Source organism: Planococcus citri, chromosome 5, assembly GCF_950023065.1.
Source record: "Planococcus citri chromosome 5, ihPlaCitr1.1, whole genome shotgun sequence".
In the NCBI taxonomy this organism is placed as follows: domain Eukaryota; kingdom Metazoa; phylum Arthropoda; class Insecta; order Hemiptera; family Pseudococcidae; genus Planococcus; species Planococcus citri.
The window spans coordinates 14,333,046-14,345,325 of NC_088681.1; the positions used below are offsets into that span (position 1 = coordinate 14,333,046).

General features: G+C 34.7%; 1 protein-coding gene across 1 annotated transcript in view; it reads right to left on the bottom strand.

Annotated features, from left to right (window-relative positions):
• The window catches only part of LOC135848088 (uncharacterized), a 161,925-nt gene that overhangs the window by 21,103 nt on the left and 128,542 nt on the right, over positions 1–12,280 (bottom strand). The window contains exon 4 of the mRNA XM_065367862.1: positions 6,198–6,402. Within this exon, the coding sequence (XP_065223934.1) occupies positions 6,198–6,402 (205 nt within the window). The remainder of the gene's footprint in view (positions 1–6,197; positions 6,403–12,280) is intronic.

Below are 12,280 nucleotides of genomic sequence, written 5' to 3' on the forward strand. Positions count from 1 at the left end.
GTGAAAATTTAAAGTTACAAAAATCTGCTGGAGGCTCCAGTAATTTCCAAAAAAAAGGTCGCCGGAGGTCCTAAAATTACTTGAACCTACCTGAAGTCGTCTTCAGAGGGTGTTAAAATTGGAGTGTAGAGTAAATTTCAGCTTTCCATCTCCATTTGATGAAATTTTGTGAAAATTTAAAGTTTCAAAAATCTGCTGGAGGTTTCTGGAATTTTCAAAAAGTCGCTGGAGGCTCCAAAACGACTGAAAATTCACATGCAGTACTTCGTAGCGTATTGAAATTAGTTTTTGAAATTTTAAATTTTCACAAAATTTCATCAATAATGGAGATGGAAAGCTGAAATTTACTCTACACTCCGATTTTAACACACTCTGAAGACGACTTCAGGTGGGTTCAAGTTATTTTACAGCCTCCAGCGACTTTTTTGAAAATTACTGGAGCTTCCAGTAGATTTTTGAAACTTGAAATTTCCCCAAAATTTCATCAAACTGAGATGAAGAGTCGAAATTCATTCTGCAAACTAATTTCAATACGCTGCGAAGTTGACTGCTGGTGGATATCAAGTCGTTTTGGAGCCTCCAGCGACTTTTTGAAAGGTTTGTATGGCGTTTTCCAAAAGCATTTGAAACCACCATGCAGTCTGCGAAGTAAATTTCAGCTTGCCAACTCCATTCGATAAAGTAATGTTGCGGGAATTTCAAGTTTCAAAAATCTACTGGAGGCTCCAGTAATTTTCAGAAAAGTCGCTGGAGGCTCTAAAATGACTTGAACCCACCTGAAGTCGTCTTCAGAGTGTGTTAAAATCGGAGTGTAGAGTAAATTTCAGCTTTCCATCTCCATTATTGATGAAATTTTGTGAAAATTTAAAATTTCAAAAATCTGCTGGAGGCTTCAGAAATTTTCATAAAGTCGCTGGAGGCTCCAAAACGACTGGAAATTTACCTGCAGTACTTCGTAGCGTATTGAATTTAGTCTTTAGAATAAATTTGAGCTTTACAACTCCAATTTGTTGGAATTTTGTGGGAATTTCGAGTTTCAAAAATCTGCTGGAGGCTCCAGAACTGCTCAAAACGGGTTGAAACCGTTTCCAATCGATTTCGCATGTCAAAAATACGGTATATCCCAAATTTCAGCTTTCTCGGTCAATTTGGTAAAATTTTGATTTTTTCCCTCATTTTTGGCCTAAATTCGATTTTCAAAAATTCGCCAAAAATCGAAAAACGCACTTTAGCACTTGAAATTTTGACAAGTGATAAATTTTTGCATGATCTTTCGATCTCCTTTTGTAAAGTTTGAAAAAGTTCGTGCAAGTCCTATGTTGAAACGCAAAATCTGCAATTTCGGCTGACCTGTCAATCAAAACGGCCGCCATTTTGTAAGTAACGCCAACTTTTTTTTTGGCAAGTTTGTTTTAAAATGTTCCTTAGGATGTCCCCTTTAAGAAAAAAGTTGTCCCGGAGGATCGACCGGGGGGGGGGGTGCAATTACTCTTATTGTCATATGCCGGACTATATCGAATGCGTAGACGAGTCCACGTTTTTGTCGCCTTTGTAGACGGATTTTTTTTAGGTTGGATGATGGAAGTGGAAAAATCTGAGGCAGTGGCGATATCATTTGAACCCACGGTCAGTTCGGGAGAAGAAGGAGGGAAGGGGGTTGAAATGTTCCACTTTGGACGCCTTAAAAATGTTGAAAAAATGTTGAAAACATTCAAACTTCTTTTTCCAGCTTATTTTCAAAGTGTTCCACGAACAGGACACGAGATAGCAGAACACAAAAAGGGTTTTTCAAGGACAATTTTTCAACTGTTTCAATTCAGTGAACGGGGTGAGGGGGAATTAGCTCGAAATTTATTAAATTCATTTTTTTCACTTTCAAAGAAAAGCAGGTAAAATGAAAGATTATTTTGAAATTTTGCCCAACCTCTAATTATTTTAAAATTCAAAAAAAAATTATTTTCCATTTTTAATGTAAGAAACCAAGACTTTTTGCATGTAAATTTCTTTCAACTCGTTTTTTTGATACGAGTTGCCCAAACTTCACAATACATCCCAAAATCTAAAAAAAAATCCACGAATTCACTTTTTTGGATACGAACCACCCAAGTTCCTAAAATATTTATCTCAAAATTGAAAAATAATAATTCACGCGACGTAAGGGTTTATGGGCTTACACTTACACACCTCCTACAGCCAAATCTATCGTTTTCTTTTTCTGACCACCCTATGACGACAGTATGACTACTCTCGTATTCCAACGATCGTATCGAATATATGAATCACGATAAATACGACCAAAAATATGCGTATCATTACTCGAGTAACCGAACCGAATCCACATTGTTTATTTAAAATTACTCTGCAATTATATGTGTCATCAAAAAAATATCTCGTCAAAACCTACTGCACGAATCAGTAACTCGGAAAAATTCATAATCGCGTACAAATAACACATCGTAGAACGAGAGAAGAAAGGATAGAACAGAAGTAGAAACACTACAGGCATGTATACACATCAATTCACATGCCATATAGGCAAACAGAAATACACAAACCAAACAACAAGCGGAGAGGAGGGATCACCCATATAGCTATAAAATTAGCGAACAGAGAAGAATCGGCGTCGACGTCGAGTTGAGAATCGAATCCTGCAAAACGAACACCGCATCGCATCCGTTTTCGAGAAAATCTAATAAAAGTTCTATTCAATGGAAAAAAGATATCAAAAAGTTGAGCGAAATTGTAAGAAAAGCTCGCGAACAAGGTGCGCGAGGAAAAGGTGCAGGGGGAGACGATACAATAAACGTATGTATGTATCTTCGTATATATGCTTATACTTATATTGTATTATTATAGTCTTGTTGTAGAAATAACACACAGCGTATATTAGCGGCTATATCTCGTATAAATTTAACCCCAACCCCAACCCCTTCCCAAACTTTATCATCGAGTACTATACAGCGTTTCGAGTCCCCCTTGTACGTGGAACAAAGCTCGGTTCTTTCGTTTTCTTTATATGTATTATATTTTCTCTTCTCGCTGAAAAACGCAAGATACGATATCGTCTCGAAAATGCCAATATTGCTTATCTTCGTTTCATTTCTTCTTTAAATTTCCGCCATTTGTTGCCGTATTTAAGACGTCTCGCTCGCGTACAACTATAAATACCTTTTTTCGTTTTCGTTCTCGTATCGCGAACAATGTGCTCGAATTCCCAATATTATTCTTTCAGAACTGAAATTATTATATTTCGCGTATTCGAATCGAATTTTTCAATTAAAACCCTTCCAGGGTTACTCACAATGGAACCTTTTGATTTGGCACAATCTGATTCGATTGAATGAAATGAAACCAAGCTGGATCGAAAAAGCCTCACGTAAACAAAATTTCAGGCCCCAAAGTTCATTTCGGAATATTTTGAGAATGTAAAAAAAATGTAAAACATTCCAAAAAAAATTGAATTAAAAAAATTACTATTGGTATCAAAATTTGGGTTTTCAAGAGCGCAGAATTCATTTTTATTTGAAATTCATTTGACCTCAAATTTCAAAATTGCCTCCAAAGGTGAGGTAGGTACGAAATTGAAAATTTGAAGAAAAAAAATACAACAATAATGGATATCAAATCTTGGATTTTCAAGGACACAATATCAATTTTTGAAGACCATTATTTCACCCCAAACACTAAAATTGTCTCCAAGGGGGAGGTACAAAATTAAAAACTTTCAAAAAGCACAATATAATACTTGTATCAGAATGTAAGTTTTTGAGAGCAGAGAATTTATTTTTGAAAATCACTCGATCGCAAACCCCAAAATGGGCTCTAGAAAGCGGGGGGGGGGGGGGGGTAAAAATCAAAAATTCTCAAAAAATACAGGTAATAAAAATGCCCCTAAAAAAATTTTGAAAATACGCAATCACTACCATCTTCTTTGCAGGGCTCGTACACAATTTTCCTCCCCTCCCCCCCAAAAAAAGAGAAACAATGGTAATCAAAAAGTTCAAAAAAAATACAAGATGTGAGCAAGGCAACACATTCTAATGGAGAAAAAAAGTCAAAACAGAACATTTCATTAAAAATACAAAAAAAAGGACTTTATGATAAAGTCTGGCAAGAAAACGATACGTTTTTTCATATTTTTGTCAAAAAGGTGACACTATTTCGCCACTTTTTGAACTCTTGACATAAAAGTGAGAATTATGAGAACTTTTAGCGATCATTTGCAAAAAACACGATTTTGACCATCTATTAACAAAAAGCAGAGGTTTTTTAAAAAAATATTTCCATTTTTGGAAAAAATTGAGATTTTACGAAATTTTTTATTATTTTTGGCAGACATTTTTTTGCAAAAAAAAACACGAGATTTTGACAGTTTTAGCAAAATAAAGCAGAGTTTTTTTTGGCAATCTTCAGCAAAAACGCAACTTTTCAGCATTTTTTGGAAAAAATTGAGATTTTTCAAATTTTAAAAAATTTTTGCCAAAAAAACTTTTAGGAATTTTTTTTAGCAGAAAAGAGAAACTTTTGGCAATCACTTTCACCATCCTCTTTGCAGAGCTTATACTGAATTTTTTCAAAATAAAAAAAAAAAAAAGGAACTTTGGTAACAAAAAAATTTAAAAAAGTTACAAATGCAGAAAAAAATCACAAAAAAAACAAAACATTTCATTGAAACTGTAAAAAAAAAAAGACTTTTTGATGAATTCTGGCAAGAAAATTACACTTTTTTCATTTTTCTGTCAAAAAAGTAAGACTACCAATTTCGCAACATTTTGAATTCCTGACCAAAAATGAGAATTTTTTACATTTCTTCGCAAAACAAAAAAAAATACGAGATTTTGACTATTTTATTTAAGCAAAATAATTCAGAGGGTTTTTTTTGGCAATTTTCAGCAAAAACGCGAGACTTAGAGAATTTTTGGAAAAAAATTTAGATTTTTCGAAATTTTTTGCCAAAAAACAATCATTTGCAGTAATTTTTTTTTAGCACAAAAGTAAAACTTCTTGGCAATTTTTAGCAAAAAAGTGAAATATTTTACGATTTTTGACATTTCTTGGTAAAAAATCAAGACGTCTTAGCATTTTGGTAAAAAGCGAGCACTTTTGTGCTAATTTTTAGCTAAACGCGAAATGTTTTGGAAATTACTGGCGAAAAGTGGTTTTTTTGGAAAATGTTGACAAAATGCGAGACGATGACAATTTTGCCAAAAAATCAAGCCGTTTGGGAATTTTTGGCAAATAAAGCGAGACTTTCAAGCAATTTTCGGAAGAAAAAAATGAAGGCATTTTTTGCAAAAAAACGACAATTTTTAGCAATTTTTGGCAAGAAACAATTTTTTTTTTAAAGTAGAGCCAAAAATTTGGAAAAATTCAATTTTTTGAGATTTGAAAAAAAAATTGTAAAATTAACCAAAAGTTGCCTTTAGTAACTTAGTTACTTGAGAACTAACCGAGAAGGTAGGTACGTATCCAGTCGTCGGTGTCATCATCTTCGTTAATTTTGAATTCCATACTTCCATCTTCTCCCCCTCCACCTCTTTCCCACCCAATGGGGTTATTTTTAGACCAAGAGGCGAACATGGTTGATGAAATAATTGAAATCAACGTCCTCAAAAACCGATAATTCAGTACACATATTGCGTTTTTGAGCATTTTTTAGGGTACCCAATACCCATCTTCCTCATTTTTTCAAAAATAGGGGGGATTCGTCGAAAGGTTGCTCAAGAAACACGCATCAAAAGTTACCTATGACTTATGAGTTCTTCCCTCCAAACCTAAAATTTCTGGAAACCCCTAAAACAATGCCAGAGGCTCCGAAATAGCTCAAAAAGTTCACCTTGTCCACATGAATTCATATTTCACAAAAAAAAAACTTAAAAATCTCCCTTGAAACAACTTTTTTTGAATTTTTCACATTTTCAAAAATTCGCCAAAAATCCAAAAATCAACTCCAAGACTTGAAATTTCAGTATTTGGTGGTCTTTCAATCTAGCTCGGTTTCGTTCAAATCGTCAAAAGGGCCAGTTCAAGGTTCCCCCCCCCCCAAATAATTCACAGCATCATTACAATATATCCTTCGGTGCATTCGAATACCGACATAAAATACCTACACTAACGAAGTAATGAAATTCTCTAACAATAAATAGCACAAAAATATATGCGTAATAGTAAATCGCACAAGCAGGTAAAGTACTCACCAAAAGCATATTTCTTAACGACACCGGAATCACAATGATTGGTAATAAGATGACGACTAGTAGGAGACGTAGAAGGCGGTGGTATATTTTCGTAAACCTGTTGCGGTAATCCGATCGATGGGTTCGTTTGAGAGAGACGTTTTCTTTTATGATTACACAATTTCGATAGTCCTCCCGGAGTAGCCGGAATCGGAGATGTTGATACCTGTAAACACACAAGAAAACACACATTTTAAAATTCAGCAGCTCGTTTCAAAATAATATTACCACTCGATCGAAGATTGAAATTTGAGAACACGAGTAAAATAAAGGGAATGGGAAACATGAGGAGGGGATCTTCGCACATCGTCAAAAATCTGACAACACAAAAAAAAAATACTGTAAAAATCCTCCCTCCGAGTATCCATACAGAATTTCCTCATGATCAACCAAACCTCCGCAGAAGACGGAAGAAGAGAGGAACAAAAATCGTCATCGTTATTATTCGCAGTTCAAAACCACCACATTATAAATGTGTAGATACAATCGATTAAAATAATTCGCGTACTAAATCATAGAGCTGATGAAAATTACCGCAAATATGCCGACGTTCACGAAGTAGTTATCCATCATCTCTCACGTCTCCTCGTCTCCGGCCCATTTGATTTTTTTTTGCACCACCCTGCCTCGACTCGTCTACGTATACGAAATATGTTTGTGCATTATAAATGACGCGTATCATCGAGGTTATAAACGAACTCTTCACATAGTTTGCATTAAAAGAATTTTATTGCCTTAGCATCACATCTCTGAACCGAAGTCGCGGCTGCTGCCGATGCCGATGCTGCTGCGGTCGCGTAGTACCAGCCACACACAACGAGTAGGAGTTGGAATTTTAGCCACTTGGTTTATGTATGTATGTATACGTCTATGTAGTATAATATTGTACGTAACTATGATATACGTAGAGTATATTCTTCTTATTACACAGACGTAGATATATAGAGATATACCTATGTTAAATTGAGGTGTGGAATCACCTTGATGGATGACGCGTATGCGTATTTATTTCCATCTCGTACTTTACTACTACTACTATATCGTACTTAAACGTGAACCGAGATACTCTACAATACGACGAGAAATGTACAGGCAGAGGGTGAAAGAGGATTGTAAACACTGTATACTCGTACCATAAGTATTTATGACACGGCACCATTAATAAAATGACGGGGGCAGCGAAAGACAGCTTAACAGAGCTCAGTGACACTCGATGACCCAAGTCAATACCTCTTTTCAAGTACACGAACGTACCAAAAGGTTCATGTGCATTGTACGAGATCTAAATTATGAACTTCGAATCCGTTCTCTGGATTATTCCCTAACTTACTTCAACTCAATCCATACACACGACGCTTAATTGATATGAAGGGAAGGAGATTTTCCCATCATATGGACCAAATATAGTAAATTCTAATTCAGTAATACCAAATCGAAACACAATCGAAACAGGGTCCCCCAATTGGGCTCAATTTGTTATATGAGGTCATGTCCCCCTAATTTTGTATTCCATATGAGGTCGTTTCCCTCAAATGCATGAAAACTGGAACAATGGAAGGGAAGGGGGTAAAGAATAGTCCCATCCAAAAAAATCAACGTACGCATAGATGTACATCATTAAAAACATTTTTGAACTTCATTGATTTTCAAGACAAGTGAAGTGGTGGGGCTAAAAACATAACAAACGACATATTACACGACAATTATGCATGTATATTTTTCTCAATTTTACACACTTTTTTTGGGGGGGGGGGAGGAGGAGGAGGAGGAGGAGGAGGAGGAGGAGGAGGAGGAGTAGGAGTAATCCCTCAAATTTTACGATCCTACACCAAAAACCATATTCGATGGCTGCCTATTTTTTCAAAAATGGTTCTAACCTTAGAGCTTTTTCATCGTGTTGAAAGTTGGATTTTTTTATAAAAAAGTTCACCTCTCAACTTGAAAATTGTAAAAAAGATTTTAAATTTATTTTTCTTCCTCATGATTTGAAATCGATTATCGCTAATCAACTCGAGTTTGGTAGTTTCAGCCCAAGCAATTTGATTCGCTTGTTTGAAACTCCTCAATTTGAAATTTGAAAAAAAAACCATTAAAAAAAATTTAGAAATATCATAAATTTTTTTGTTTTTTTATCGAAAGATTTACAACTAAACTGACGAAATTGAAGTAGAATTATCGAATCAAAATCTGATCAATTTTTGTATCAATTTTATGATCAATCTTTTCCAAATTATTGCCAATTTTCAAACAGTTATTACATACTCAATTTCACTGAAATCTCGTCAAATTTCGCTAATTTTCGTGCGTTTTTGCTGAATTTAACCAAAATCTTGGTAATTTTAACAAATTCATTTTGTTACTTTTCGTGAATTTTTGTTACTTTACGAGCAATTTTACCAAAATATTGTAAATTTTCCAAAATTTCTCCAAGAATGGACCTAATTATGGTATCTGTAAAGGAATTTTTTTTTGATAAAAATCGCTACTTTTTCACTTCTTTTTTCACCAACTTATCTTTTTTCAATCAAATTAATTTTTAGAAAGCTCTTCACTCGACCCCCCCCCCCTCAAAAATCAACAAAGTCGAAATTTTCGCAGGTAAATTTTTTTAAAAATTGAAATTGAAAGAAAATTTGTATAGGTACAAAGTATTTTTTAATTTCAATCAATATTATAAAAAATAAAAAAAAATACAAAATGAACTCAAATAAATATCTTATCTTATCAATGAATTTTTTTCATTTTTTTCATTTTTTTCACTACCTTTTAGACTAAATTCATCACTTTTTGGACACCCTCCTATGAATAATTTTTAAGCAAAATTTGCTCAATTTCACGAATAATGGTGAATTCTTTTCAACTTTTTTGAAATTTTTACTCATTCCATCAAAATCTTGTACATTTTTGTCTACTTCCAAGAAATTTTTGCTCAACTTTGAAGAAATTTTTTCAATTTTTTTTCAAATTTGGGCAAAATTTGATCAAAACCTCGATGTTTGTTGTCCATTTTTGAGTATGTATCTACTTAAGCTCAATTTCACCAAAAATCGTGACATTTCACTGAAATCTCCTCAAGTATCGTAAATTTTCTACCAATTTTTACTCAATTTTATCAAAACGTTATGATTTTTTTTGTTTTTATTTTAAAGCAATTTTTGCTCAATTTTTATCGAAATTTTGTCAGTTTTACCAAGCAACAAAAAAAATTGCAATTTCCTCGGAAATTCGCAAAAAAGTGACAAAATTTTTCTGAAACTAAGCCAAGAGGCCCAAAAATGTAAGTAAAATCAAAAAAAAAATTACGAAATTTGATAACCTCGAATAAAAATTGCATAAAAAATGAGCAATTATTTATAATAGTCAATGAAATGTTGTCAAACTTACAAGATTTTGGTGAAAATACTTCATTCAGCATCAGCAGTAAATTTTTGCTCAATTTTTACCGAAATTTTGCCAGTTTTACTAACAATAAAAAAATTGTAAATTTCCTAGGAAATTCGCAAAAAAGTGACATTTCTCTGAAGCTGAGCCAAAAGGCACAAAATTGCTCGAAAAATAAAATCAAAAAAAAATTACGAAATTCGATAACATTGAGTAAAAACTTCTTAAAGATGAGCAATTATAAATAGTCGATGAAATTTCGTAAAGCTTACAAGATTTTGGTAAAAAAATACTTCATTCAGCAGTATTACTCAATTTTACCAAAAATCTCGTCAATTTTGTTCAATTTTCACGCAGCTTTGGCTGCAAGCCTGCGTTATATCGAAACCTTGTCAATTTTGTCAATTATTCAACACTTTTGACCATATTCTTTAACCAAATTATCGTCTAATTTTACTGGAATTTTGCATAATATAGTCGTCAATTTTCGTTAATTTTCAAGAATTTGTTAGTTGAATTTTACCAAAATATCAGGGATTTGATTAAAATTTCGTAAATTGTTTATTTTCATGCAACACCTTTTAGGCCGAATTTCATTAATGTCACGTCAACGTGAATTTGAAGTAAGTTTTGTATATATTATTTTACCAAAACCTCGTCAATTTTTAAACAATTTTTCAACCGAGGGGGGGGGGGGGTTAAAAGAGGTTTATTTATACGAATTTTGACAGAAACGAATTTTTTTGAATTTTATTCTTGTTTTGTTCTAGATTTTTTCAACACTCTCCCCTCTCCCCACATACTCAATTTGGACCAAAATTCGTATACAATTCACAACTCGAGTGACATATCGATTTCTATTAATTTTATAACGCTGAATTCAAATATTGACCAATTTTTTGGATCTGACCCCCCCCCCCCCTCCTTTCCTCGGAACCCATCATAGCACTGTAAAAATACTTCTTGGTTCTCGAAGGCGCTGAATTCGAATATCAATTCATTTTTTGTATACGACACCCCTATAATTCCTCTACAATTCCTCCTCTCCTCAATACTGAAGAAATACCGAAGAATTATGAGAATAATGTCGTGTGATGAGTGAATTCTCGCTAATTAGAGGTCTTCAGTTACAAATATCCGTTAATTTTTTAGATTCGACCTTTCAGCGTCACCTGTAGTCCACCTTTTCGAAACAGGAAGTGTTCAGACATTGATACCCGAATCCAAAAACATATAAATATTTGCAATCAGCGACTTCGAATTTGTGAGAAATCGATATTTCACTCAATATTTCCATAAATTTTTCAATTATATGCGCGCTGAAGAGTAGGTAATAATCGCGAAGTGAATGAAATCCGGCTCAATGCTCGCGACGCCCGCGGTGTAATTTTTTTCTCACTTACGTTCTTACGAGTATTTCGCTGCTTTTCATCGACGTCATTACTAAATCATTCACGATGGCAACTCGTTGACCATTATGATGGTTTAATTGAAATACACGAAAATATGCCCTTGAAAAATTTATTCAACGGACCAGACTAGGAACAAAGAGTAAAGACGATCTGATCGGTGCGAATTTCGCGCCCGAGAAGACGTGGCGCTGTGCGCTCGCTACGCAACCGGTTACGCCGAATTTACTCCTCTATCTTGTGCAGCTCTCCTCAGCTCAGCTGCAACTTGTACTCGTAGATGTATAGCTGATACATCCGTATAATATTGTAATTTGGTAATAGCTAAAGACGAAGAGGAGCGGACCTCTCTCCATTTACCCGAGAGTAATACCTAGTCTATGGTAGCTCGTCACAGCTCACTGAATGCATTAATTTCGATCGAATTATAACACCACCACGATGACGACGCCACGCCATGCCAAGCTGTACAGTGCAAGAGAGACAGATTCGATACCTCGTATTTCTATCTTACTCGCGCAGTCTGGATCACGCCTATTATCGCGACTACTACTACGTCTTCGATTAAATAATTACCCCAGGAAGAAGAAGAGTAAAGCCGACGAGTCCGTAATAGAGGTTGATTTTCACGCAGCCTTTTTTTTTTTTGCTTTTTGCTCGACGTGGACTTACGCATGCATAAGTTAAGCGAGTTTCGGTCATAATTAGACTTTTAAATACGTCGAACGACCAAAAAAAGCAGAAAAAAACAGATGCTGCGATTAGAACCCACACACGCACGCACTCGCACATTGCATGAATTAAGGAGTTCAGGCAGACAGGTGAAAAAAAAACAACTCGATGACCGATGGTACCTTGTACCTTGTTGTGTACTACGTGTGTACTTTGGCCAATGGATGCGTGTAAAACGTGTATTGTTTCGACAACCGTGGTAATTTAGTTGTTCGCTGACTGCCTCGCCGCGATGCGGAGGAGTTTTCTGATACATGCAAGCTGCTTTGCAGGAGGCAGGGGTAACATGTACCGAAATTTAATCGCGTGCTTGTCCCTGGATATATAGGCTCAACTTCGTACTCCAGCTCAAAGGCTATGTAAAAGGAACATAGAACTAGAAGAGACGGAAGAAGAGAAAGATTGCCTTTCGAACGTGTTAAAATTATTCATTCCCTGATACGAACAGATGTTTTATTATTTAAAAAAATAATTCGTTCGATTCGGAAGGCGTACGTAGATTTTTTTTCCAATTCGATAGCT